The 27,771-nt window shown below is 36.9% G+C and overlaps 1 protein-coding gene across 2 annotated transcripts in view; it reads right to left on the bottom strand.

Annotated features, from left to right (window-relative positions):
- Positions 1-27,771, bottom strand: part of LOC113660268 (fibrillin-2) — a 47,948-nt gene that overhangs the window by 8,454 nt on the left and 11,723 nt on the right. Inside the window, exons 9-59 of one of the 2 annotated variants that reach the window (XM_027173622.2) lie at positions 26,443-26,595; positions 25,852-26,121; positions 25,598-25,735; positions 25,272-25,391; positions 24,787-24,912; positions 24,436-24,558; positions 24,130-24,252; positions 22,897-23,049; positions 21,847-21,900; positions 21,635-21,760; positions 20,954-21,079; positions 17,845-17,964; positions 17,291-17,428; positions 16,362-16,412; positions 15,984-16,109; positions 15,475-15,702; positions 15,185-15,310; positions 14,627-14,755; positions 14,360-14,485; positions 13,930-14,055; positions 13,469-13,591; positions 12,942-13,067; positions 12,458-12,583; positions 12,187-12,309; positions 11,781-11,903; positions 11,494-11,619; positions 11,060-11,182; positions 10,851-10,973; positions 10,566-10,727; positions 10,378-10,446; positions 9,725-9,850; positions 9,319-9,444; positions 9,018-9,170; positions 8,857-8,928; positions 8,643-8,768; positions 7,810-7,935; positions 7,256-7,381; positions 6,384-6,500; positions 5,945-6,073; positions 5,705-5,824; positions 5,135-5,260; positions 4,508-4,660; positions 4,351-4,416; positions 3,758-3,883; positions 3,118-3,237; positions 2,894-3,016; positions 2,655-2,786; positions 2,400-2,525; positions 1,691-1,897; positions 744-869; positions 481-603 (exon numbers count right to left, since the gene is read on the bottom strand). In XM_027173622.2, the coding sequence (XP_027029423.2) occupies positions 481-603; positions 744-869; positions 1,691-1,897; positions 2,400-2,525; positions 2,655-2,786; positions 2,894-3,016; positions 3,118-3,237; positions 3,758-3,883; positions 4,351-4,416; positions 4,508-4,660; positions 5,135-5,260; positions 5,705-5,824; positions 5,945-6,073; positions 6,384-6,500; positions 7,256-7,381; positions 7,810-7,935; positions 8,643-8,768; positions 8,857-8,928; positions 9,018-9,170; positions 9,319-9,444; positions 9,725-9,850; positions 10,378-10,446; positions 10,566-10,727; positions 10,851-10,973; positions 11,060-11,182; positions 11,494-11,619; positions 11,781-11,903; positions 12,187-12,309; positions 12,458-12,583; positions 12,942-13,067; positions 13,469-13,591; positions 13,930-14,055; positions 14,360-14,485; positions 14,627-14,755; positions 15,185-15,310; positions 15,475-15,702; positions 15,984-16,109; positions 16,362-16,412; positions 17,291-17,428; positions 17,845-17,964; positions 20,954-21,079; positions 21,635-21,760; positions 21,847-21,900; positions 22,897-23,049; positions 24,130-24,252; positions 24,436-24,558; positions 24,787-24,912; positions 25,272-25,391; positions 25,598-25,735; positions 25,852-26,121; positions 26,443-26,595 (6,555 nt within the window). Of the gene's footprint in view, positions 1-480; positions 604-743; positions 870-1,690; positions 1,898-2,399; positions 2,526-2,631; positions 2,787-2,893; positions 3,017-3,117; positions 3,238-3,757; positions 3,884-4,350; positions 4,417-4,507; positions 4,661-5,134; positions 5,261-5,704; positions 5,825-5,944; positions 6,074-6,383; positions 6,501-7,255; positions 7,382-7,809; positions 7,936-8,642; positions 8,769-8,856; positions 8,929-9,017; positions 9,171-9,318; positions 9,445-9,724; positions 9,851-10,377; positions 10,447-10,565; positions 10,728-10,850; positions 10,974-11,059; positions 11,183-11,493; positions 11,620-11,780; positions 11,904-12,186; positions 12,310-12,457; positions 12,584-12,941; positions 13,068-13,468; positions 13,592-13,929; positions 14,056-14,359; positions 14,486-14,626; positions 14,756-15,184; positions 15,311-15,474; positions 15,703-15,983; positions 16,110-16,361; positions 16,413-17,290; positions 17,429-17,844; positions 17,965-20,953; positions 21,080-21,634; positions 21,761-21,846; positions 21,901-22,896; positions 23,050-24,129; positions 24,253-24,435; positions 24,559-24,786; positions 24,913-25,271; positions 25,392-25,597; positions 25,736-25,851; positions 26,122-26,442; positions 26,596-27,771 lie in introns of those variants that run through there. The other variant, XR_003444779.2, reaches the window with a different exon arrangement.

Here is a 27,771-nt window from a genome sequence, read left to right as displayed (position 1 = left end):
AGCCACAGAGCATAGAGGCAAAAGCTTCACCTTGTGAATGTGATATGAACACTCTTTGCAGTGTTTAGGTTTTGCTATACCTAATGGGGTCCCTGGTCACATTCTGTGGCTCTAGATGCTGTATTAATATCAAAGTTTATATTGGACACGATATTAATAACACATAATACATTTAAACTGGACCAACTATGAAATAATACAGAAATAAATGCATGAAGTATATGTATTTCATTACAAATAAAGTCAGATATTGGCCTTGTAATAGCATAGAGGAATGTGCTCTGTTATGAGAGGGAAGGCCAGACGGGACAGTGGTTACTGTAATGATGACTGCTCTGTCATCATGCTGCAATAACGGCTAATCAGGTCTCATCTGTTTAATGTTGCCAATTAGGATGCCACCTTTCAATTACTAAGGTGAAGGACAGACTGAATTTGTAGAACATTATTAAAACATTAGAAAACTTGCTAGAAGATCACCTTTACATGTTCTGCCATCCTCTTGCAATATATAGCCACGTGGACAGGAGCACATATAGCTGCCCTCTGTGTTCTTGCAGATAAAGTTGCATGGCTTTGGGGACATTAAACACTCATCCAAATCTTAAAATATCCGAGAGAGATAATTGATAAGGCAGTTTAATGCAATACTAAAATTTCTCAAAAAAAAAAAATTAAGAAAGAAGGTAATATTTGAGTGATTTTAAATGCATTTTGTGTTTGTGTAAATGGAAGAGACTTACCAACACAAGCAGTGGCTGTAATGGTGGCTGTGTAGCCTGCACTACAGTGACATTTAAAGGAACCCACAGTATTGATACACCGGCCATTCTTACATGCGTCCGGTATGACCTTACATTCATCTATATCTGTGGATGTAAAAGTGTAGCATTAGCATCTGAGATGGTCAGAGGTTATATTTTATAAGATTAGCTGTAGGAACTCTAGAGAAATACATTATGAACTTAAGATTTAGCCATGATAATCTTAAATGCACCCCACATCTGACATCTTGCACTGATAGACACAGGTGGCAAACATCTATTCAGGTCTTGTGAAGTGGGTGATGAAGTCACCAAGTGTGTATTCATAGCTAATTATTAATATATGTAAATAAACAAACCTATAAATTATAATTTCAGAAAATGCCCTGAAGTCTTGGTACCGATGACAAAGGATAATTCATATGCAGACATTGATGAGTGTGTGCATCAGCCCTGTAGGAATGGCACATGTAAGAATACTGTGGGATCCTACAACTTAATTCATATTAAGGAACTGTATATAATATTCATTCATTCATTCATTTTCTACCGATTTTCCAAACTTCTCTGGTCACGGGGAGCCTGTGCCTATCTCAGGCGTCATCGGGCATCAAGGCAGGATACACCCGGAGTGCCAACCCATCGCAGGGCACACACACACACACTCTCATTCACTCACACACACACACACACACACTACGGACAATTTCCCAGAGATGCCAATCAACCTACCATGCATGTCTTTGAATCGGGGGAGGAAACCGAAGTACCCAGAGGAAACCCCCGGGGCATGGGGAGAACATGCAAACTCCACACACACAAGATCGATCCCCCAACCCTGGAGGTGTGAGGCAAATGTGCTAACCACTAAGCCACGGTGCCCCCTGTATATAATATAATGAAAATATTGTCTAGGATAAACAGACCTGTGCCATCTGTGGCAAAGCCCGGCCCGTGTGGACACAGTTTCTTGTATTTGACAGTGCCTGGCAGAGGACAGAGCTCGCACTGGTTCCCCCAGCCACGTCCACCATAACAGCAGCACTGGGATTTGGTGCTGGGTATTCTACTGCTGGAGGACATCTGACACATGGTCTGCAGCACCTCAGTGAAACAGAATCCTTGTCTGTAGTCTAGAAAAAGTAAGGGTGAGAGAAGACATGCAGTTAGTGTGTGATCATGTTTTGTAACTTTGGTATTTCATTGTATAATATTTAATTTTTTATTGCTTATTATAAATCAATGACTTTATATATTACCAGTCAAATGTTAGGACTTTTGAAACACATTTTTTAAACTAAGGTTTCCTTTAAAATTTTGTATAGCTATGTATTGTGAAGATAGTATATTTTTTATTTTTTTCAATGTATTGCTGAATCAAAATGTTTTAATTAATACATTATAATATAACATAATATGATATATAATGATTACAAAATAGTAAAAATATAATATATATTATTTTTTTGGATGTGTCCAAAATTTGAGTGATAAAGAACCTAAATGCAAAAAGCAATAATTTAGAACTATTAATATATTAATATGAATACAAAGATGCATCCATAAATACAGATTTCTACTCATTAAGGTTTTTTTTTCTTTTCTTTTTTTTGGTGAAACAAAAGAAAAGCTTACCAAGGCATTGAGTATGTGAAGAATCAGACTGGAAGCCTTCTCCACACTCACACATGTAACTGCCTATAGTGTTCACACAGTGGCCATTCTCACAAATACCTGGCTTAGTGCGGCACTCGTTCTCATCTAGTGGGAGAGAGATAAAAAGTAAGAGGTCAATTTACATGCATGAGTACATACGTGTATATATATATCCACTTAGTAGCATGTAAATAGTATTATGTCACTTAACAGATAAGAAACAAGAGTTCTGACCATGACACACTTCGTCATCCATCTTGCGCACCATTCCAACAGGACACAAGCACATGAATGTTCCGATGAGGTTCTTACAGTTCATACCCTTTGTGTCACAGTCATGTAAACCCTCTGCACACTCATTCAGGTCTGCAGTGAGAAATAGAAATAGGTGAGTCAATACCACAACTGCAAACCACTTTACATCTGGTTCGATTCTGACTCCATATGACCCTAGGTATGAGTCACTGTCTTACCCTGGCACATTCGCCCATCATCTCGGAGTGTGTAGCCGGACGGGCAAGAGCACTCATATCCCCCAAATGTATTGATGCAGCGGAACGCACAGAGCAAAGGGTTCTGCGCACATTCATTTATATCTGTACCACAAATAAAACTCACACTTGAATGAAGCAGCATAAACCTCAAGAGTATTACGGAAAAATGAATCGCATTTCAACAGATGAATAAAGTGTTTCACCTTCACATGTCATCATTGGCCCTGGCTCAAAACCTTCCTCACAGTTGCATTCAAAGCTTCCTATCACATTAGTGCAAGATCCATTTCCACATAGATTCCCCACTGCACACTCATCGACATCTGCATGAACAGAATAAATGCGTGTAGGTCAAATAGAATCCAAATGCTGGTTCCTGTGGAGTGTATTAATTTTGGCACCAAAAAAAAACACTGCTGCAAAATAGTCAACTTTTATTAAAAGATAAACAGTAATAATGTTTAATACAACACAAATTAAAGACATGAATTAACAAGGTGTACCAAAAAAATGTACCAAATCACATGTCTGTCACATGTGAAATCATATAAAATATCTTTCTATCATATAAAATATTTTATCATATAAAATAGCCTTTAGTTATATATTTGAGAAATAAAGATGTGGTGTTATGTGGTATGTAACTGTAGTAGTTACGGTTTTATGATTAGGTCCAAGCCTTGATTCCAAAATTGTACTTCCTGGTTAAGGCCTTAGTTCCTTGTCTCATTTTCGATGATACATTTCCCTGCCTGAGTTCTGACCTTCGGAAACTCTCTACTCATCACATTACAGTAGTTTTATTGCTGAGCTTAGAGAAAATCAGGCAAAATGCTTCCTCACCGATACAATGTGTTCCAGTGTAATTGAGTGTGTAGCCTGTAGAACACTCGCAGCGAAAGGAGCCATCAGTGTTGATGCAGTGGCCATTGTGACAAATGCCTGGGTTCTCCACACATTCGTTCAGATCTGGCATTATCCAATGGACACAGAGAAAAAGGGAGAAATTGTGCAGCTCTGACATTGTTGCAAATATTCACAAAAATGGTGCTGACACTTTGGCAAAATGTGCAAAATTTGGATCACTAACCAGACAACCAAAACTTTAAGTCTATAAGTAGAATCACTGGTATATGTACCGTTGATCCCAATATAGCAACTATATGATTGGGTATCTTGACTATAAAACACAAAGTCGATCTACTTTGCACACTGAGCAAAGCAGAACAGAAACAGAGCAAATGAGAGAATTTTATTAGATTTTACACAAGTCATTAATTCAGCAGAAAACTGTGTCACTTTTTGTGTAAGCAGAAACAGAAATGTTTAGCAAAACTTTAGAAAATATTTGTAAATCATGAATATGAGCTACATCTTACATCGTACATTTTACTGTTTTTTTTTTTTTGTTTTTTTTATTAAGTTCAGTTCTTTACCAATGATTGTATCCCCAATCCCTGGAATGATTCCATAGCCAAAAGGACAAATGTCCTGAAATCCAGCTACAACAGAAAAAGAAATGACATAAGCAGATGATATAGGTAAATTTGTAAAATGAATACAAAACAGATATGTGAAATAAAGAAAAGGCACCATCATGCTCTTTAGGGCAGAGCTCACAGGGGTAGCCCCAGCCCTCATTGGACATGGTGCTACAGCAGCATTTGTCTTTGGTGGTGTTGAATGCCTGAGGGTTGGAGCATTTTCCGTTCTCAAAGCGGGTGAAGCAAAAACTCTCTCTTGTGTCTAAAAAAATTAGAAATCGCAAAACTGGCATGAATATGCTGTTTAAATTCAACTCTAAGATTAAACATGATTAAGCTTGTGATTTGAGAATTTAGTTTTAGAGGGTTTTTTTTGGGGGGGGGGGCTTTTTTTTTCATTTATAAAGGCCATATTGTTGGAATGTGGGGAAACCAGTCAAATAATAATCTTTTACGTAGCCTTTGAAATATTATATTTTGCATGTTGAGCCACTAGTGAGATTATTCTTAAAACCAGTGGAACATATTTTGTGTTGTTTGTTTAAATATAAAGTCTAATATAGCACTATTAATCTTGTGCTGTATTGTATATAGTATGTAGTGCAGTATATTCACACAGTAAAGAGTAGATAAATATATGTGTTTGAAAAGTCTTATGTTGTTTTTAAAAATGGGATATCAATTCTTATAAAACACTGTTATGTTGATATCATTTGTTTATATCAGAGAGATTTACCATAACAGCGGCGTCCATTTTCTGAGAGAACGAAGCCTGTTTTGCACACACACTCAAAGCTGCCTGGGTTATTGTAGCAAGAGCCAAATAGACAGATGTTGGGGTCTTCCTCACACTCATTCTCATCTGACAGGGTTAGAAGGTAATGCACATAGTCATCACAATCAAAAAGAAAAGCTTTTTAGTTTACTGCTAGAGAAAAAACTCTTCTTCCTTCTGAGTGTAAACTGAGAAAGTGAAAAACACAAAGGTTTACACAAATTAAATGACCTCATATAGTCCGGAGATAGAGTCATCTGATTACAAGGATGGATACAACAGGGCCAGTTTCTATTACAGAACACTTAATAATGTTCATGGAAACACATTAAACAATTATTTTTAGGGATTTAACGAATGGTGAGTACATCATTTAAAATTAGGCAGATGACTAATTAAAATTAATAATTTTTTAATCCTCAAACTTTTTAAGAATTTAACACCTGAATAAAAAAAAAATATATATTAATACAACAAAGATTTATTTTCAGTAAACAATGTTAATCACTGAGATAAAATCAGGACACATACCTACACATTGATTATTCTGTACGATGTAACCAGGTGGACAAATACAGCGAAAAGAGCCATCCAAGTTGTGGCATGTTCCAGGAGCACATATTCCAGGTAGCATTATGCACTCATTCACATCTGGTGAAGAGAGGTGAAAAATTATTTTGGGATATTAATAAAGCATTTTGTAAATTTTATAACAATGGGTGTAAAAAACAATTTAGTGTAAAAAAAAAAAAAAAAAGAACAAGAACATACCAACACAGTTCGTCCTATCCTGGGTGAGATCATAGCCATCCTCACATAGACACTGGAAGGAGCCAATACTGTTAATGCAATGGGCATTCCTACACAGCTGACTATATGCTGTTGAACATTCATCGATATCTAACAAAAGACAACACAACAGAGAAACACAGAACATTGATATTTTGCTACTGTATTTAATAATGTCACTATTTACTGAAGTAAATTCTAAAGTGACTGCTTAAAACTTCTCCTTCATGTGAACAGAGCAAAAGTAGATCCCAAAAGGATAAAACATGCTCTACAAGCAAGTATCAACATTTTGCTAGGCTGATGTTTTTTTTTTTAAGGTTCTGCTTATTCGTGACCCATGAAAACAAAGAAGTCAACAAACAACCAACATAAAATGCTACAGAAGGAATGTATTTAGACATATACCTTTGGCACTTACCTGTGCACTGGTTATTTAGAGTGAGCTCAAAGCCAGGATGGCAGAAGCAGTTGTAGGATCCCACAGTATTCTTACATGTGCCATTCCTACAGGGCTGATGCACACACTCATCAATGTCTGCAGCAGGAGACAAATAGTTTGGCTGTAAATGTCCTCACCAGGAAAAGTGGAAATGGTTTATAGCACAAAAAAAAATTAAACTTGAACAGAAAACTTTTTTATTTTTACATTTAATCATTATTATTTTGCATTATAAATAGGAACATAAATATAACAGTGACAGATAAATACTTATCATACACATCATTGCAGTAAGTATAATGTTTAATCTTTAGTATACTTTAGCACTTTAGTATAAAGTTAAATCTATCTATCTATCTATCTATCTATCTATCTATCTATCTATCTATCTATCTATCTATCTATCTATATATCTATCTATCTATCTATCTATCTATCTATCTATCTATCTATCTATCTATCTATCTATAATGTCTATCTATAATGTCTATCTATATCTATCTAAAACCATTATTGCACCAAAGATTTTTACTGTTATGTTTGCATGGCTTTTAATACTAAGATTTCCTGGCGGTTGTTTTCATAGTCCAGGTTGGATTCAGCTCACTTCCTGCTAAAAATAAATCAATCAATCAATCAATCAATCAATCTATCTATCTATCTATCTATCTATCTATCTATCTATCTATCTATCTATCTATCTATCTATCTATCTATCTATAATGCATTATACTATAAAGCATTAGGATAGACACTTCATAATTCTTAGTTTCAGCATAATTAATATTTTGATAATTAATATTTTGATAATTAATATTTTGAATATCATTAATTTTAATAATAGATTTTACCCATGCACATCTTTCCACTGGGGGTGGCTATGAAGCCAGCATGGCATGTACACATATAGCCACCTTGTATGTCCACACACTTGCCATGACTGCAAAGGTTGGGGGTTTCCAAACACTCATTTCGATCTGCCATCAGCATTTGTGTGCACATGTGTAACAGAAGAGACGGTTAGACAAACTTTATCAGAGAACACACTGCAAAAACAAGGTGCTGGCATGACAGTAGCCAGTGTGAAAAATGGATAACACTCTAATGCCAGTCCCCATACTTTAGTTCATGGTGTTTAGGTGACAACATGCTTTATTTAAGTAAATATGAGTCAATCCTAAATGAATAGTACAAATAACATTATTTAACAACATTAATCAAAACAAACTACTGTGCACCTTGAAATTCTATAGATTACAGCAGAAAAAGTGTACATTTTATTGAGAATGTGGAATTAATATGGGGTCTAGTCCACTACATGTTATTATCGTAAACCTTTATGGCTGAAAAATATCTATTAGGAAAAAGCATTGCATGCGGGTTATTAGACATGGAGTCATCTCACCTATACAGGCTCCAATGGGTGAGAGCTTGAAGCCATCTGAACACTCACAGCGATAGCTGCCAGGGCTGTTAATACAGTCTGCATTCCTCTGGCACAAGATCTCTGAACCACTACACTCATCATTGTCTGCAGCACACACACACACACACACACACACACACACACACACACACACACACACACACACACACACACACACACACACACACACACACATATAGAGGTGAAAGGCAAAACAGTGGACAACCAATTTAATATTTCCCATTGCACCATTATTGCACCAAAGATTTTTACTGTTATGTTTGCATGGCTTTTAATACTAAGATTTCCTGGCGGTTGTTTTCATAGTCCAGGCTGGATTCAGCTCACTTCCTGCTAAAAAGGAGTGACCTTTCACAGAGCAAAACACTGTCCTCCTCTTTCACATGCATGAGCTCACAGAAGCACATGATTAGCTATTGTCACTGTGATTGATATTGGAGAGCACAGTTAATTTTGATTTGATGAATTACAAGAAAAATTTGCACATCTGCTGTCAATTTTTGAATTTTTGATGATGTAACCCACCTCTAGGGTAAGGAAATTAAAGGCTGTCCTACTACAGACTGTGTAAAATATTTTTCGAGTTTAATAAACAAAGGGCATGTACAAAATACCAGCATTCCTGTGAGCATTGATATGTACATTTGATAAATATTAAGCAGCACAATTAATGCTTCTACAAATATAAGGCTTGTATGTTGTCTAAAATCATAGATTTAGTCTTGTCTTAAAAAACAACAACAACATAGCAAGACATTTATATTTGTTTTGGGTATTAAGGGTTTACAAACCTTCACATATAAGTAGCAAATCGTTATAGCTGAATCCTCTTGGACATTCACAGTGAAAACTTCCAATATGGTTGATGCACACACCATTGGCACATATCCCTGGGATCTGCTGACACTCATCAATATCTGAATCAGTTACAATCAAACTGTAAGGTCCTACTTATTCAACAAACACTGCTCTGATATGAAATGCAACAAAAATCAAAAGACTTACCCACTGGTTTCCCCGTTTCAATGCTAATTTCAAACCCTGGTACAATGTTTCCACAAAGAACATGAAAGCCCTCTAAAAGAAGAAACAGAGATGATTCTCAGTCTTGTGCATGCATCTTATTAAGATGTCTGCCATTCCTAGTGTGCATTTAGCAGACTGACCAGTGCCTGGTTTGGGACATGCCTGACAGGGTTTGTTCCAGGCTTTGCCCATGTTGTATCCACAACAACAGATGCGGTGTGTTATGTTGAAGGCCAGCTCATTCTCACATGTGGTGCCATTGTAGTTGCGAAAGCAAAGGCTTTTCCTCATATCTAAACAAATAACAACTTTAGTCTCATGTAGTTATGTAGACTCATGTAGACTAGAATAGAGGATGGAGGATTTCAACAAACAAATAGAACAGTAAACTCTGCTATTTCATATAACAATAGAAATACACTACATATTGTTTCTACATACCCAAGCACTTATTGCCTCCATTAACCTGCATGTAATCCTGAGGACACACACAAGTGTAATTCCCCAGAGTGTTATAGCATGTGCCAGGACCACAGATACCAGGATTCACCAAACACTCATCGATATCTGCAGATGAAATATAAATGTATTCTCAGTATTATAGTATTATTCCTTGTATCCATCACAGCTTCTTTAGATTAATACACCTCTCAAGTTATTTAAAGTATATTTGCTATATTTAATTTCTTATGTATAGCACTAATAAATTAAAACTTTAAGCTCAACGAGAGATGTACATATGAAAACATAAAAAAAATCTGGATTCAGGTAAGTTAGATTGTATAAGTACTGTACTCGAGCTCAGGATGTAGACAGTAGCATGGACAGTAGCATCTTTAGTACTCACCCTCACAAATACGACTATCTGCATTGAGGTAGTAGCCATTTGGACAGTCACACTGGAAGCTGCCAAAGGTGTTTATACAATTTCCACCCTGGCACAGACCAGGAAGCTCCTGACACTCATCTATGTCTAAAAAAGAAGCCAGATATTTTAATCGTATGGTACAAATCATAAAAAATTTTATAACCAGGAAATAAATGAAATCAAGAAAAATCCATTTTAATGTGAAATTACAACATATAAAAATTAAACAAAAAACAATCAGAATTTTTAGGGGAAAAAAATAAAAATAAAAAGTACAATAAGTAAGTTGCATAAATGTGCATACCCATAAATGAATACTTTGTTGAAGCATCTTTATGATTTTATCAGGCCAATAAGTCATTTTAGATAAGTCTATATGAATCCAAGAAGATGTCAAGCAAATCCTACAGATAGTAGATACATCCTATAATAAGTAGAATATGGGATTGAATTTAATTGGTTCATTCTATAAACACACTGCAATTATAAAAGGGTGTGCACACGTATGCAACCAGGTTAAACTTTTTTTTTTAATATATATTTTCATATACTAAAATATTTCTGATTGATCACAGTGAGGATAGAAAAAAATATTTGTATATGATATGATATTTTAGTGTTTAAAAAGTTACCCTCCAGTATAATAGTAATTAGGTTGGGCCTAAATCCCTCTCCTCCTGGACACAGTGTGTTATAGTCCGCTAAAAACACAGGACACAGTGGTTAAGAAAGGTGTCACTTGTCATTAATCCATATTAATCTTTGCCTTTTACAGCATATTGCATAAGCTAATATATTTTAATAATATATGAATGCTCACAGGAGTTGACTGGAGGACACAATTCACAGGGGTTTCCCCAGGCTCGGCCTTTGGAGCAGCAGCAGGATGAGCGACTGACCCCAACGCCAACCTCCACACTACAGGTCAGGCCAGCACGCCCACGGTTAACTACCTCCATGAAACAGGTCCCTACACGTGGATCTAAAATGGAAGAAAACAAGAAAGAATTCATTAATGACAAAATAAATCAGTGCTAAAACAGAAGAAAAAAACAAATCAAAATTGTTGACCTTCAGCAATGGTAAAAGAAATAGACATACACACCAACACAGCCAACTCCAGTTGGGTTAAGTTCATAGTCTGTAGGGCAGTTACATTCATAAGAGCCTGGTGTGTTTACACAGTGTCCATTAACACAGTTTATCGGGTCCAAACATTCGTCAACATCTGTAAAGAAACACAATGTTAGAGAGGACAAGTAAAATCTTTCATAGTGTTTTAAAGATTTATCTGTGTTTTGAAGCAAATTTTACCTGTGCAGTTCCCCCCTGATCGGTCTAACTCATAGCCTTCTTCACAGATGCAGAGGAACAAGCCAGGGAGGTTTTTACATGTGCCAAACACACAGAGTTGTTGAAAGGAGCACTCGTCGATATCTGCAAAACATGGCTTATAGCATCATCATGTTCTAATGCTCTTATTAGCTGTAGTTTATTCAGTTTTCAATCTGTATTTTAATTGTATTTCAGTTAAACTGCACATCATAATTTTAGAAGTATTTTTGAAAGTGTTATTATTTACTTTTCTCTGTGATTGTGACACTTCTAGCACAAATTCTACCTGGTTGTTAATTGTTTTGAATTAATTCATGCATGACCTTTAAGTACGTTGATCAGAGACATATTTTATCTCTCATAAATATAGTAAACATTGAGCTGAATATGAAGTCAGAGGTTGAATGCTCAACCTTGGCAAGCTCTGTTGTCAGGGGTTGAAGTAAAGCCCATCTCACAGTCACAGCGATAGCCTCCTGGTATATTTAGACACTGGCCATTCTCACATAGCTCAGCATTCTCTGTGCACTCATCAATGTCTGAATAACATCACAGAAAAAAAACAGATAGTGGCATGAGTTCATGTCTGATATTGTATTTATATTACAACTTACCTAAAACAACACAGTGCAATCTAATGTTCTTTATATTACATAGAATTGTCAGATCCTGTAAACACGTGTTCTTTTTTATCTCTTACCTAGGCAGGTAAAGCCGTCGCCATTAAACCCCACTGAGCAGGCACAACGATAAGAGCCAGGCACATTCATACACTTAGCATTAGGACTGCACATGTGGGTCTGATTGGTGCATTCATCCACATCTGAAATTAGCCAAACATATGAATCAAGGCAAATTACACGTCTGCAGGCAAAAAGACATCTTACAGCTATGTAATTTCCTGTGGAAACAAAACTGAAAGCCATGTCCGTAATGGTTCTATTTCAATAAACATCAAATTATGATCATATTTTGTGAATTTAAATATTTGGAGAATATTTATTTCAGCGTAAAGATTGCCAACATATGTTTGCTTAGCATTGCTGAATAACAAAATTCTCCATCTTTCTACCTTCTTAAACAGAGATTATGGAAATTATACTTACCAACACAATCTATTCCATTGCCTACCCATCCCTTTTTACAGGAGCACTGGAAGCTTCCGGGGGTGTTGACACAGGTTGCATGTATGGCACAGTTGTGGGCATTCATCTCACACTCATCAAAATCTATTAAATGAATACATTGTTGGCAGTATTATACTGCATTTACAACTTAATTGTAAAATAATTCCAGGTATGGTCATCTGTCACATAGCATCTTCACACAATGGTACTTTTACTTTTAATTTATACATTTATAACAAAGCCATCTCACCTGTGCAGCCTGAAGAACCCTTCTGTACAGAGTAGCCAACCTCACAATGGCAGATGAATGAGCCCTTGGTGTTTTCACATTCTCCAAACATGCAGATGTTGGCATTAAGCTCACACTCGTTCACATCTGGAGATATCACACAAGCATGCAGTGATCCTCCTCCAAGCCCCATGTAAAGACACTTAGCAGAAAAATGAAGCCTTGGCTAAATATGGCTGACAGATGGTCATAAGACCCACTGCTCAACAGCCACATTATTGTAGACAGATGAATGTGCTGACAGTATGTAACAAAGGAATGTACAGTAAATGGCAATAGAAAGTTACATAAATGTTAAGAGTATGAGGAACGAAGTTTTATTCCATTTGGTAATCAGGAACAAGGAACATTACTGGCAATGAGTGGAATGATATATGAGCATAAACAGCATGTTTATCATTCATTTATTAATTCAGTAAATAAACATGTCTTTAAATCTGCATACCTATACAGGTCTTTGTGATCATGGACGACGTGTATCCATCATAACAATCGCAGTGGTACTCTCCAGGAACATTAGTACACTGACCACCATCACATATATCAGGCTCTTCTTCACATTCATCCACATCTGGAGGAAGACACAGACATCGAGCAACAGCTGGTAAGCAGCTCTTTACCTTTCTACTAGTACTCTGTGTGTGTATGTGTGTGTGTGTGTGTGTTTCAACTGACAGTATTCATGGATGCACCTATTTCAACCTTTGCATTCCCATACTATGACTCATGCTTTGAAACTCGCCAGTTATTACCCCCATATTTCATGCTGACTTAAAAAAGCAGACACCGTGGATAGGTGACTACAGGAAAACAGCCTTACTGGTCATGATATGAATGTGGCTGTCTTCCCAATCATACATGTGTGTTTACCCTGCTCTAGTAGATCAGAATTATTTCTTGAACAGTACATCAGAAGATCAGAATTAGGATAACACCGGTCTCACAACCTCCTCAATGTGATTCTCTTCTTACCTGTGCAGGTTCTCTGATCTGGCATTAGGGCATATCCCTGACCACAACTGCAGGTGTAGCTGCCCTCTGAATTAGTGCAGTGGAAGTCACAGCCTCCATTCTCAATGGTGCACTCGTCTATATCTGCAACACCAGACAGATAACAGGGAGAAAACTTCAGACATGACACAGGCAGTGGAACTTCAGTTCATTCTGTTGTGGATAGGTTCATATCTGATCAGAAGGTACAATTGACAGAACAAAAAAAGTTAAAAATGAAAGATACATTCTAAAATCACTTTATGATGACAATTAAATAATTACCATAATTATTTTGAACAGTACTAAATTTATGATTATGCACAATTTTAAATTATTTAGCTAATTTAGGCAACAAAATCTTAATATTTATTAACAAGTAGCAAATTAGTGATAACATATTAATAATTTAATGGCTTTTTCCTTCAGTGTAGAAACTTTACCTGTGCACCCTTTTCTATCTGGGATTGACTGGTATCCAGAAAAACAAGTGCAGTGGTAAGTGCCAGCCACATTCACACACTCCCCATTGGGGCAGAGAGTGGCACTTAGTTCACACTCATTAATATCTGGAAAATACACCACACACATATATACATATCACATACAAGATCTCCTATGTGGCAATATAACAGCTAAAAATGAGTCTAAAGAATTATAAACATTTTTCAGTTCATATATCCTAAACACACTTTCTACCACTATAATATGTAAGATTCACAAAGGAAGCCATTTTTTTAATGGCCAATCAATTTGATTCATAGATCAGATCAAAGTTCATGACACATTCAAGAACTAATGGATTGCAGTTCAATTGTGTTTCTAATAGTACACGTTATCTGAATAATGTGGGTGTGCTTGTTGTGTTCTCACCTTCACAAGCTTCCTCATCCTCGGATAACTGATGACCAGGTGGACACACACATTGATAACTACCTTCTGTGTTCTCACAGGAGCCTCCGCGACACAATGCAGGATTTCGTTCACACTCATCAATATCTGTTGCACACGCAAATGCGCACATTTGGGCACACGCAGTAGGACTAAAATTTGTTAAGCCGCACCCTACTGTGTAATAGTAATTCACATATGGAAGCAATTTACTCCTTCATTGAGGATAAGTATAGATGTGGTGCTCACCCATGCAGTTCTTCATCATCATGAAGCCACTCTCATAACCTGGCAAGCAGTCACACTCAAAACTGCCTGGAGTGTTCACACATGTCCCATGTCCACACAAGTCAGGGGAGATCTGACACTCCTCAATGTCTATTATCACATACAAAACACATGCACACACATTGGTCAACCAAGGAAACAGTCAAAGTGCTTAATTAAGTGCTTAAACATTAATAACATAATTAGCAGTAGTAACTGTAAACACATTAACATTTCCAGAATTACTGGTTTCATTACTCCTTTGAAAGGCAAGAAATATTTACATTTCATCCATCAACAGGAATGGGCTGAGTACTGTTATTTTCTCCAGAGAAGGTTTTACCAAATACATCATTTACAGGGCTGGCAATAAGTTAAAAAATTCTGTGACGAAACTATTTATTGTCTGTGTACTTATGCTAAAATATCACTAAACTGTTTATGTCCAATCTCATAGAATTTATTGAATTTTTTGTCATTTTTTTACTATTTTTGTTCATACAGTAAGTATGGAATTTGTTCTTCACACCCATCAGGTACCTGTGCAGTTACGTCCATCCATATCCAGGGTAAACCCGCTATTACAGCGACATCTGAAGCTCCCGATTGTGTTCCGGCATGTTCCATGTGTACAGATACTTGTGAACACTTTACATTCATTAATGTCTGTCAAAGATGAAATTAGGAACAAAACAGAACAAGAGAACAGGCACAATAAAATACTTTGTATATTTCACATTACACTCCAAACTTTGAGCTTTGATGGTAGCTTTGGAAGGTAACTCTTCCAATAACAGTAGTAGAAATAACACTTTGTGAATGACTTTTACCTTTATACATAGGTCTGCCTGTAAGTATGTCTCCACGATTGGCAAAGCCAGGTCCTCTGGGACACAGCATTTCATAATTGCGTGTGCCAGGCTCAGGGCATGCATCACACTCCTTCCCCCAGGCAGCTCCAACTGTGCAGCAGCAAACATCCATCCTGAATCTTCCAGGCACTGGCTGACCACACATGTCCTCATCATAGGTCAGGTAACAAAGCTCTGAGCGTATATCTATGTAGAAAATAAATGGAACTCTATCCATTAACACACATGCTGAACTTTTTTACTTAAGAAATACAAATACATTAAACATATGTGTGTGATGGCTTGGAAAAAATCTTTACATGGCGGATTGCACACAAATTGATCTTCGTAAGAAGAGAGCAATGTCAAAACTATTACCTGAAAAGGATTTTATGGCAGGGTTCATCTAAGCACTTAAAGTTTAAAGTTATGTTCCCTTGGTAGATCACCATAATCATCTTAGTGTGCAGGGTTTCTAGTTGACTCACCGATACAGAGGCGTCCTGTGCCATCCAGTGTCAGTCCTTCAGGACACTGGCACTTAAATGATCCTTGTGTGTTTAAACACCGTCCATTCAGACAAACACCAGGAAACACCTCACATTCGTTAACATCTAAAGGAGACAAATTAAATATTTGTCAGAATTATACATCTTTCCAGATTCATCATAATAAATAAATAAAGGAACTTTAGAATAAAATTCCACCCCTTCCACTCATCAATATTCTGTTTGCTTACCTCTAGTTACTGTATATTCAGTATTTATTACTAGTTAGTGAATAAGATTTTACAATGTTTAAGTATTTTAATAAATTAAGGAGCTAATAATATCTGATAAAAGAAATATGGATTTTTGTGCTTTTACCTTCACAAATGGTCCCTTTTGGTCGTGTGAAGCCTCTTTGACAGACAAGATCTGGAAATATAGAATTTTAGAAAGACATCAATAAAGTAAGGAAACTTTACACAACACAGCGGGCTGATGTGAATTCATGTGAATTTATACCAGAGATGGGGGACTCGAGTCATATGACTTGACTCGAGTCAGACTTAAGTCACAAATTTAATACTTGAGACTTGATTGACAAATATTAAAAAAGACTCGACTTGACATTCAAGACTTGAGCCTTACTTGTGACTTGCACATGTATGACTTACACCTCTGATTTATACTAAGAAAAAACTGGAATCATTGTATGGATTGTAGAGATGTGCTATGGGAATAGATAAACTTATAGCAACTGCACTATTGTTTTCACTGCACTAGCTAAGAAGGTATTTTGGGTAGGTTCGAGCATCGCTGTGCTGTCATCACTGAAAGAATATAAAAGCAACAGAAAAACCCTAAGGCTATAGGATGAAATGAATACAAGTGTTAATGACAGATGCAGGAAAACACACTTTAGGAAAATGTTTGCCAGGCCACACAGGATGGAAAACTGAGATACAGATTTTCACAACAGCAGTCAGTGATGGCATCCATTTCAATCATAAACAGCAGTGCCAACATTTCTGACTAAACCCAGGCCAAGGACTTGTCAGTTTGCATTCTTTCTGGTTCATTGTATGACATAATAATTTTTTTCCCCAGCTATATAAATCTCATTACCACAGGAAATTAATTCCAAATATATTCTTCTACAGTACAATGGTTTGATACTATTTAAATACTTGCTTGGAGATAACAAAAATTCATCCATAACCAGGATAATAGAGGGTACGTCAACACAGTCTCAACTGAGGATGGATTGCAGATTGATTTAAGTCATGTTATTGCCACAGTGGTTGACCTACCCTTCTCACAGGGCTCACAGGGACTTCCCCATGCAGCTCCCAGCGTGGCACAGCACTCGGATCTCAAAGTGGCACCATTTATATTCATCTCGCAGCGGCCTTCTTGGATGTTCATCCAGCATGTCGCCTTCAGAGAGTCTGTCAGAACCACTCATAGGTTTACTCATATAAAACACCATTTAATTTAAAGGATTTAAATATACATAAAGATGGCTATTGATTTTTTACATATTTTCAGAAAATCACTTATTCAATTCAAATAAAACAGTATTAGCTATGTAAACTTCCAGGACCTGTTGGCATAAATTGACACTTAACTACACACCTTTCCATTTAGCTCCAGTGTAAATACTGAATAATTCAATAAAGTAGTTGCCAAAAGAAATGTAGAACTGAATAAGAAGCCAGGACAGGTATTTATGGGGATGATAAATAGTTAGACAACTTCAGAACTGAATCTTAAAAGCATGAATAGAACCATTTCAATAATTCAAGACAACAATAGTATAAGCATGTTGTGTTTTATGTATGTATGCACATCTGTAATCAATTACCGATGCATATTAGGCCAGTCCGATCAAGTACACTGCCAGGAGAGCATACACATGAGAAAGAACCTGCATTGTTCTTACACACTCCATTAATACATGGACTGCTCTCACATTCATTCAGATCTGAAACAAAAATAAGAACATTACACAGCCATTCGCAGAGAGCCCCTTAGCTCAGCTCTATTATTCTTGACTCAAAAAGCATCAGTATATGTTTACACATTATATTTTTTATTTAAATGTAAAGCAATATCTTGGTTAAAATGTTAAACAATCTTGTATTATGGAGTTATACACTTAGTGAGAACTTTATTAGGAACATTTGTACACTTACAGTTTTATGTAATTATCGGAATGCATGACAGCATTACAATGCATAAGATCATGGAGATATAGACCAGGGGCTTTAGATAATGTTCACATCAACTATTAAAATGGTTTTGGTCTGTTATTGCCACACAGGCTGGTTTGAGTATTTCTATAATTGCTGATTTGTGAGCTGCAGTTCTGTAGACAGATACATGAGAGAGGCCAGATTGGTTTGAGCGGACAGAAAAGCTACAGTAACTCATATAACCACTCTGTATAATTGTGATGAAACACAAGCATCTCAGAATGTATAACATGTTGACCCTTAAGGTGGATTCACTTCTTTCGGCCAAGAACAGAAAGCTGTAGTGGGCACAGACTAACCAAAACTGGACAGCTGAAGCCTGGAAAAACATTGCCTGACATGATGAATCATAATACTGTATCTGCTGAGGCACACAGATCAGAATTTGGCAGCAATAACATGAGCCCATGGACTTGTGTCAACAGCTCCGGGAGGTAGAGGTTGTGGAATGGTTGTGGGGTTTTTTCTTGGTACTGTACACATTAGGCTCATTAATACTAACCAATCACCTGAATGTCACAAACTATTTGAGTATTATTTCTGACCCATCATCCCATCATGGCCACAATTTATCCATCTTCTAACGACTCCTTTCTGCATGATAATGTACTATGTCTCAAAGCAAAATCGGTTCTAAATAAACATTACAGCGAGTTATGATAATGTACTATGTCTCAAAGCAAAATTGGTTCTAAATAAACATTACAGCGAATTCAGTGTTTTTCAGTAGACTCCACCAATGCACAATCAATGCACCGAAGCATAACCAATGCAGAATCCAATAGGACACCTTTGGGATATAGTCAATTAGGCGATTATGGGTGCACCTGAAAATTTGCAGGAACTTCATGATACATTTATTTCAATATAGACCAGATTCTCAAAGAAATGATTCCAACATCTTGTGGAATCCATGTCATGATGATTTGCGTCTGTTTTGATTGCAAAGAGAGGCCCCAGCCAGTATACTGTAGTTTAGTGTTCCTAATAAAGTGCTCGATGAGTGTAGTTTACAGTTTCTACACAGAAAGTATAAACACTAGGACAGGCATTAAATCCAATCACAGTGCTGCACATTACTGGAAAGACTGAGACACTCCATTCCAGAATGAAACAGTCACTGTCATTATCTGGAGAATGTCACAACATCTTTATCTTCTGTTATTTTAGTCTCTCTCTCTCTCTCTCTCTCTCTCTCTCTCTCTCTCTCTCTCTCTCTCTCTCTCTCTCTCTCTATCTCTCACACACACACACACACACACACACACACACACACACACACACTCTGTCTCTGTGTGTGTGTGTCAGTTGTGAGAGAGACCAAGTCGAGCAAAACAATCTTGAACTAGATTTATGGTTAGTGGTAAGGTAGCAGTGGCAAAATAAAGAATACGTTATTGTCAAATTTAAAGAGGTGCTGTGCAGTGGATGTTTCAGGAGAAATGCTTAATCTATTACAGCCACTAAAACTATGCATGGATGCATATTTGTGTGGCAACCAAGCACTTACTCATCTCATCCTAAACTCTATGCAGCTGTTCTGCCTGTGGCTCCAGTATACCTGCCAAAACCTACTCATGCTGCCTCTACACAAGCATCCGTTTGCCTCCAGCTGGTGACAGTTAGACAAAGCCTGAGCTCCAGTGGAATACAAGCCAGCAACATAAAGTCCCCAAACTAATTTATTACTTAGTAAAGAACAGGATATTGTGTACAGAGCCAGGGTTGATACCCCATGCTACTCTTTTTTAGAAAAAACACCAGCATGCTCAAAAACACATTACAAACAATTGTGGTTTGGAAGAATGCTCATCTGCATATTCCAGGTTTCTATGATACGTGCTAGTACTGCGCATGCCAACACACGTCTACTCCTTTGACTTCTCTTGCCATCAGTACTGGCTTGCTTCATTCTAATGCTCACCTTCTGCTGCTGCTGACGGTGCAGTTTACGAGTTTAGAGTTTATGCAAGCACATCCTTCAGTGTATAATCTCATTGATATTCTGTAGATTTGTACCTAAGGAATTATAAAAAAAATTGGCCTATGCTCATACAAGGATGTCTACTCACAATTCCTTCATGCTGACCATCTTCTGAACACATTTAACACCATCTGAAACTTACTCCTCTACATCTGTACATAGTATGATCTCTCTGGTGTCACCTAGAAGGGAATGAGTTTCATTTTGTCTCTGGTTCCTTGTAGGGTTTTCCCTCATGTCATCTCAGACTATCCACCCTGGTTTGTTCATTAGGAGTCAAAATATCCATTTGTAGCTGTGAAAACTATATTTTTCCAGTGTCTATTTTTAATGTGATATGTAAATAAAATTAAATGATTTGAATTGATAGTAATTGCAAAAAGGTATACAGTACAGCCCTAATAAATGCTACAATAAATGCTCTAACAGTGATGCAGATTAAGCCAAAAAGCAGCACGTATTTGTAGGCAATAATTATGGCAAAGATATTTTAAACGTCTGGGAAGTTTATTAAGAGCCAACTGAAAATAGAAGTAATGGCCTTCCTGCAGGGAGAGACAGACTCTTGTCTAGCACTGTTATCATAAAACCGGTCACAGGAAGGTTTCTCATAAACATCAATTTCAGACCGGTCCAGATTTATTGTATATATCTAATCTAAAACACAGCAAAGTTTTCAGATTATATTTCTAGGGTTAGAAACTGCCCAACACCAGATGTCCTCTTAAGCTTACCTTCGCATGTATCTGTGTCTTGTCTGAAAACATAACCCGGGGGACATGTACAGGTGTAGCTACCTGGAATGTTCCTGCATAATCCATTATCACAGAGCAGTCTGTTCACCAGGCATTCATCAACATCTGCAAAGAGAATTAATGATGAATTAATAATCAAGACAGACAGAGAACTAGGCAAATCAACTAGACCAGAAGTAAATGCATTGATCTGAAATCATACTCTAAAAATGAATTTCTTAAAACATAAAAGAGAGAACAAAACCAGCAGATCCAATCCTTAGGCACTGAAAAATTATGTTAATAATGATGCTAATAAAGGATCTGAAAGGAGAGATTTTGCCTATGATACAAACATGAGGAATGCAGAAACGCAGATAAGCAGATGGCAAGTATTTCTATATTGCTTAGACATTGCTTTCTATTATTGTCAGAAAAATGTAAATACAAATTTGAAATCATATACAATATCAAACTAACAGGCAGCTCTTTAGATTTACCAGTAATAAATCTGTAAAAGGCAAATCTTTACAAAGAAAATTTCTCATTGACATCTCATTCAAACATGGCAAATAGTACAGTATTTCTGAAGTCTACACACTACTCAGTGGATGTTTATGAAAGCTAATAACAAATGAATACAATATGATCAGATGATAATACTAAATTATGCCTGCTTACCTAAACAGGCCCGGCCGCTCTGGTCAGTCTCATAGCCTGTGTTGCAGATACAGCGGTAGCCTCCTCTTAGATTCTCACATACTCCGTTTGAGCAGATATCAGGATCCAGTGCACACTCATTAATGTCTGTGGGTGAAACAGCAGCTGCAAAATTACTTGGACCAAGCCAATCCATACTGTACAATTCTATAGGTTACAGCAGTAAAGATTACCCGTTCCATCAACTGAAAATCCAATCCCACTTTGACACAAAGCATTGAATTCCGCTAGATAAAAAGAGAAAAAAAAATATTATTTGGTCCTAGGTAAAAAACCTGAAGAAAACCCAAGCAAACCCAAGGAGAACACGCCATGCTAACAGTAAAAAAAGAAAGTGTCAATGCATTCGCACATGGTGTACACTCAACACACATGCAAGCTTACTTACACAAAGCACAACTAGCTTCATATGTCCAAATTATACCATAGTTTTTTCCCTTAGTGGCGTTTGTCCCTTAGTGGCGTTATTTGCCTATATACAGTATATTTATCATGTTCAATAAAATGATAAACTAAAAAAAAGGTGAAAAAGAAAGCATGCATTTTATCTAAAATCTCATACAAGATTGACAAAACAAGATTTTCAAACTACCCACAGCACAAGTTTTATTTTATTATGTAGAGGATAAACATAACTGATAAGCTAAATGAGGATCTCAGGCTCAAACGAATCAGCTACACATCTGTATAGCAGGAGAAAGAGATAACTATGACGATGATTCTCAAGATAATATATGTACAGTAGATGAAGTTACATTTTACATTGTTGAGTTGACAAAATCTTACCTGCAAGTTCTCTATTAAGCGTAGTGAGATTAAACGGCAAAAAAGGTTAGACATACAGTATGTACATCTATAAAGCCTGGAGTATAATAAAAGGTGAACTTGTTTCTGAAGAAGGGAACAACAGAACTACACGGAGAGTGAATAAAGGGCTTGGTTCAGGAGGCATTCATACAAACTTTCCCTAAATATTTAGACTACATTATGATTGTGTGTGATCTGGATTCCCAATATCATTATAGACATATCAGCACTAGAGAGATCTCCAGATGGCTTGAACTCAGCTACAATGTTAATGCCTCCAGTCAATGTTTCCAAGCAGGATGATCTTGTTAAATGGAAAATAGACCAATAGCATTACATGCTCAGAAAAAAATGTAAATAATAAACCGTGTATGGGTTTGGCAGGGTGTTTTGGGTAATTTAAAAAAAAAATGTACCTGAATTCAGGGCAGGACACAGTTGGCAGGGCTCCCCAAAGCTATAGTCTGTGCTAGCACAGCAGCACACTGATTTAGTGACTGCTCCATGGAAAGGGTGAACACACACACCCTTTTTAATAGCTCCATAGCAGGTGCTGCGCATATGTGTGTCTGATAATGAAAAGATATGAGGAAATCAAGCAATACAGCCAAAAATCAACATACTATGTCTGATAAAGAGAACATTTAAAAACATACTGTAAATATAGAAGCTTCAGTGCATATAATATATCATTAGTGTGTATGAATGTGCAATCTGAGTTTAAAGTATTGTGATTTAGAGGGTGTAGTTATCTCATTGAAGCACTGCTCAACTCCAAACTGCAATTCACTGAATACAATATATACTATATATATACAAACACAAAATACATTTACATTTCTGGCATATGGCAGACATCCTTATCGAAAGTCATGTACAAAAGTGCTTTTATTGTTTCTATCGATCAATACATTAACACTGGTTCACTAGGTTACAAAGATGGTACTTAAGATGCTAAAGTCTGTGTTTTTTTGTGCATGCAATAATGCAATGAGGTATTACCGTATTATTTAGTATTCATACTAAAATGAAACATGATGTACACAAATATACCAAACATTGCACTTATTAACCCAGAGGCACACACACTAAAACAATGGATAACACATTTATACACTAACAGTAGATTGAACTTGTTATGCTACGTCTTCATTCATTTTGTCTTAATGCATTCATGAATCTATTAAAAGGGTAATTGTATTAAGCTGTTTCCATGATTGTCTTCCCCAAGAATCAGGATCCTAAGAATGTCTTCATATAACGAGAGAATTACACATGAGTCATACAGTAAAAGGCTACCCAAGGCAGTCAGCCAATAAAAAGCCTTGGCTCAGTTTTCAGTCTAAATTTCAAACAGGTTGTTGACACTCCACCATTTGTTAAGAGGGAAAAAGGGGCTCGAGTAAGCAACAGTGTGAATGCGTCTTAATAGTGTTAATAGCATCATCCTTTTTGTAGCAACCAGGAGCTGTGTAATGTTGGTCTAATGAGTATGTCACTTGTCAAGGCTGTATCTAATGGTAAACTGGATGAATCAGTATTTTCTTGTGGAATACTTATAGCTTCCATGCTGTCAAACCCACAAAAATAAGTAAATTTTTTTGTACTTGTACTAGAGTGTATGTATAAATGTGTTTTCATTTTCTTACCCACACATGAGCGTCCGTCAGGTCCAACAGTCAGTCCTGCCAAGCACTCACACCTGTAAGAACCTTCTGTATTTATACACCGCCCATTTATACAGGTACCAGGGTTCAAGCACTCATCAATATCTATGAGAATAAACACGCGTTAGTAAATACAAACACTCTCACAAACAAACAAAAAACACATCCAACAACCAAATTTGATGAGAGAACTTTTGCAACTTCAGTGTCAGAAATTTAAGATAGAAGAGAAAAAAGATGTGTTTGATGAAAGTGTGTTACAGATGTATAAGTGACAACAAGACACACCTGTGCAATAGCGACCGCTTGAGGCAAGTGTGAAACCAGGTTTGCACACACATTTAAAGCTGCCATCTTCATTGATGCACATGCCATTCAAACACATGTTTGTTATGGAACATTCGTCATGGTCTGCATGTAAAAGGACATCAAAAGAGTAGTTTTCATGTAGATGAGGAATGTTAACCAACCACTGACGCACAGGTAAATGATGACCAGATGCATTCATAAGATTTGGGTGATATTGGTATGACAGAATCGTTAGTGATACAGTAAAATCAGAATGTATGATTATTTTTATTCCACTCTCTAACACACTGCAGACACTCGTGTTGGCACACTGTTGATTTCAAGTCTTACCCATACAGTTCCTGCCATCTGGTGTTAGCTGGAATCCTGCATTGCAGATGCACCGGAAACTACCTGCCATGTTCAGACAGCGGCCGTGCTGACAAAGCACACCATTATGCAGGCATTCATCAGTGTCTGTCACAAAGCACACAACACCAAGCTTCAGACATGAATAGCTACCAAAGTACTCTGAGGATTGGTATAAAACACTTGTGTGGTTTTGAGTATTTCTAAGTGTTTGAATAGTTTTGCTTTGATATTCATTTTATAATTATAAACAGATAAGCACTAGATCTGACATTTCAGTTCAGTTCATTTGAGTGCACCATAAAAAAAAGTCTTTCACAGACTCAGCCAAAGTCTACTCCCTGTGAATGTAACATGCAATTAAGGATTTTTGTTTTCAGATGTGGAATATTGAAACCCTTTCGATTAAAAGGCCTTAATCCATCCCAGTTTAATCTAGCAGGTGTGCTGCATTATTTAAGACTCACCAATGCAGGCCTGCTTGCCTGGAGGCCTGTGAAAGCCTGTATGGCACTTGCAATAGTAAGAGCCAGCAGTGTTCACACAGTCTCCATTTGTGCATGGGTAGGAAGCACATTCATTTATATCTATAAAACACAAATAAATCCTGATATCGCACTAAAATATTTCATTAATTTAGAAATGCAGAAGTGCAGTCATCAATTTGGTTTGAATGTTTTGTTAAGATTTCTACCTCTGGGACCGGAGAAACAATTATACCTTGTTATTGCTAAGTGCTAATTGCAAAATATTCTCTACATATCCTCCAACATCTTAACTGAGTTTTAATTACCTGAGCACTCCTTTTGGCTGTCCACTTGGTAGCCGATATTACATTCACAGCGGTGACCGAACCCCACTGGGATACAGCGGCCATTAAGACATAAGTTAGGCATCAGCAGGCATTTGTTTGTGGTCTGATTTAAACTAACTGGAAAATAAACATACAGCATGTTAGTGTATATTCCTGTGAAGCCTACAGAAAAATACAGGTTTTTGATGTTTTTGTACTTAATTCACACTTTTGTTTCAAAATCTTTAGCTCACCAACAGGTCCTTGTGGTCTTTGTCCATTGCCATTACCATGTCCATTAATGGGAATATGAGGGATTTGGGGGATCTGGGGGATTTGGGGGATTTGAGGGATCTGTGGGATTTGCGGGATTTGCGGAAGCTCTGGATAAATATGACCATTCCCATTCGTTGGATAATGTGGTAGGCCATCAGGTCCATAGGGCTGCTGAGGAACTCTGTCCGCTCTGAAGCCAGGTTCCACATCTGGATACCCTCCCTCTAAACACATCTTTTGGAATTCATCTAAGAGATACAAAAAGATCCAGTCCCTATTATTGAAGGTACTGTAGCACAAACACTGGTATGTCCTTTTCAATGTTCTAAATAATTTATTTCTTATGTATGACACATATATTTAGATTTTCTTCTATTTACTCATTTATGCAGGAACGAAACGTATGTTCCGTCTTTTTAAAATGAAAATAAACAGAAAGGTTCTCTATTTGCAGATTGACAGACTGTGTATTTCAAGCCATGAGCATGATCATCCATCCATGATGACCTTTTACAATTTTAATGTCAAAATTCCTAACACTTAAGATACGCAAAGGGGAAAGAGCATACCAGATCTCCGGCTTGGACATATCACTGGCACTGTCCCTCGGGCCCAGCAGTGACCTCTGTCACAACAGCACTGCGCTTTAGTGTAGTGCTCAGACATCTCCTGAGCACATCGCCCACTCACCACAGCTGCAAAACAGGAACCTATGTGCTGGCCTTAAACACACACACACACACACACACACACACACACACACACACACACACACACACACACACACAAACACAAATACAGTGTTCATTACCTAATTCTTACTAAAATGGCTAAATGTTATGATTATTTACACCACAGTACTTCTATTTGATAAATTATGTTTGGTCAGAGGGTTGTTGATTAAGACACATTACATCACATCACATCACATTACCAGTCACTCACTATGAGAGAAGTAATTATTATCTTAACATCACTCCCTCATGTGTTATTCCTTAATTAATATACTGTACCTTGGCAAAGGCACAAGACATTATTTTAAAAAAACAACAACTAAAAGTAGGAGCAAGCAAAGCAGGCCTAATGTCTAATGTAAATTTAGTCACAAAAGTGAGTTGTGTAAATAGTGTTGCGATCTGAAAGGTGAGAGCGAACTGAAAGGTGCAGTAAAAGTATACTTCTCAGTTCAGATTTAAAGCTGTTCATTTACACAAGATGTAAAAAATACAAAGCTAAAGTCTTCCAGAAATTCTTAAGGGATAAAAATGTACTGCGAGCAATACATGTAACCTCTACAATATGCTGGTACTATCAGCTCTCCTTCTGTTTTTCCACTGCCTCTTTATTTATCCGATTTTGCTCTTCGTCACAGCACACATCCATATCAAGTACAACATACACACAAGCACTGAGGTGCAAAGCCCACTCTAAAAGCTACAGGGAGGAAGGCAGCTGCACTTTCCTGCATTATTTACAAGAAAAAAATGACATTCATGCAAACTTCATACAATACTCAATTTCAGTTTTTTAAATGTTTTTACAAGGAGTTTACTTGGTCATTTCTTTCAGTTTTGTTTATATATTACAAAATGTACACTAACTGCTGGGTAGAATTAACAATTAGTATGTTAGATAAAATGAGGAGATCAAATAATATTTGTATAGTATACAAATGCCTATGTAATCTGCAACATGCATCAGCATCAAGCTCCAAATGCTTTAACTGCTAGTTTTTGTCCGCATGCCTTTGGGCAGCTGGAACATATTGTTTTCGACAAAATTCCTTGAATGGATGAGCTCTTCAGAAGCTGCATGTGTTCTAAAAACTGTCACAAGTTTAAGGTTCAAAACAGAAATAATTCACAAACCCATTCACAAACCCAAAATGACTTATCCTG

Source organism: Tachysurus fulvidraco, chromosome 20, assembly GCF_022655615.1.
Source record: "Tachysurus fulvidraco isolate hzauxx_2018 chromosome 20, HZAU_PFXX_2.0, whole genome shotgun sequence".
In the NCBI taxonomy this organism is placed as follows: domain Eukaryota; kingdom Metazoa; phylum Chordata; class Actinopteri; order Siluriformes; family Bagridae; genus Tachysurus; species Tachysurus fulvidraco.
The sequence above is the reverse complement of the archived record's forward strand: the minus strand, read 5'-3'. Positions and strand labels throughout refer to the sequence as shown.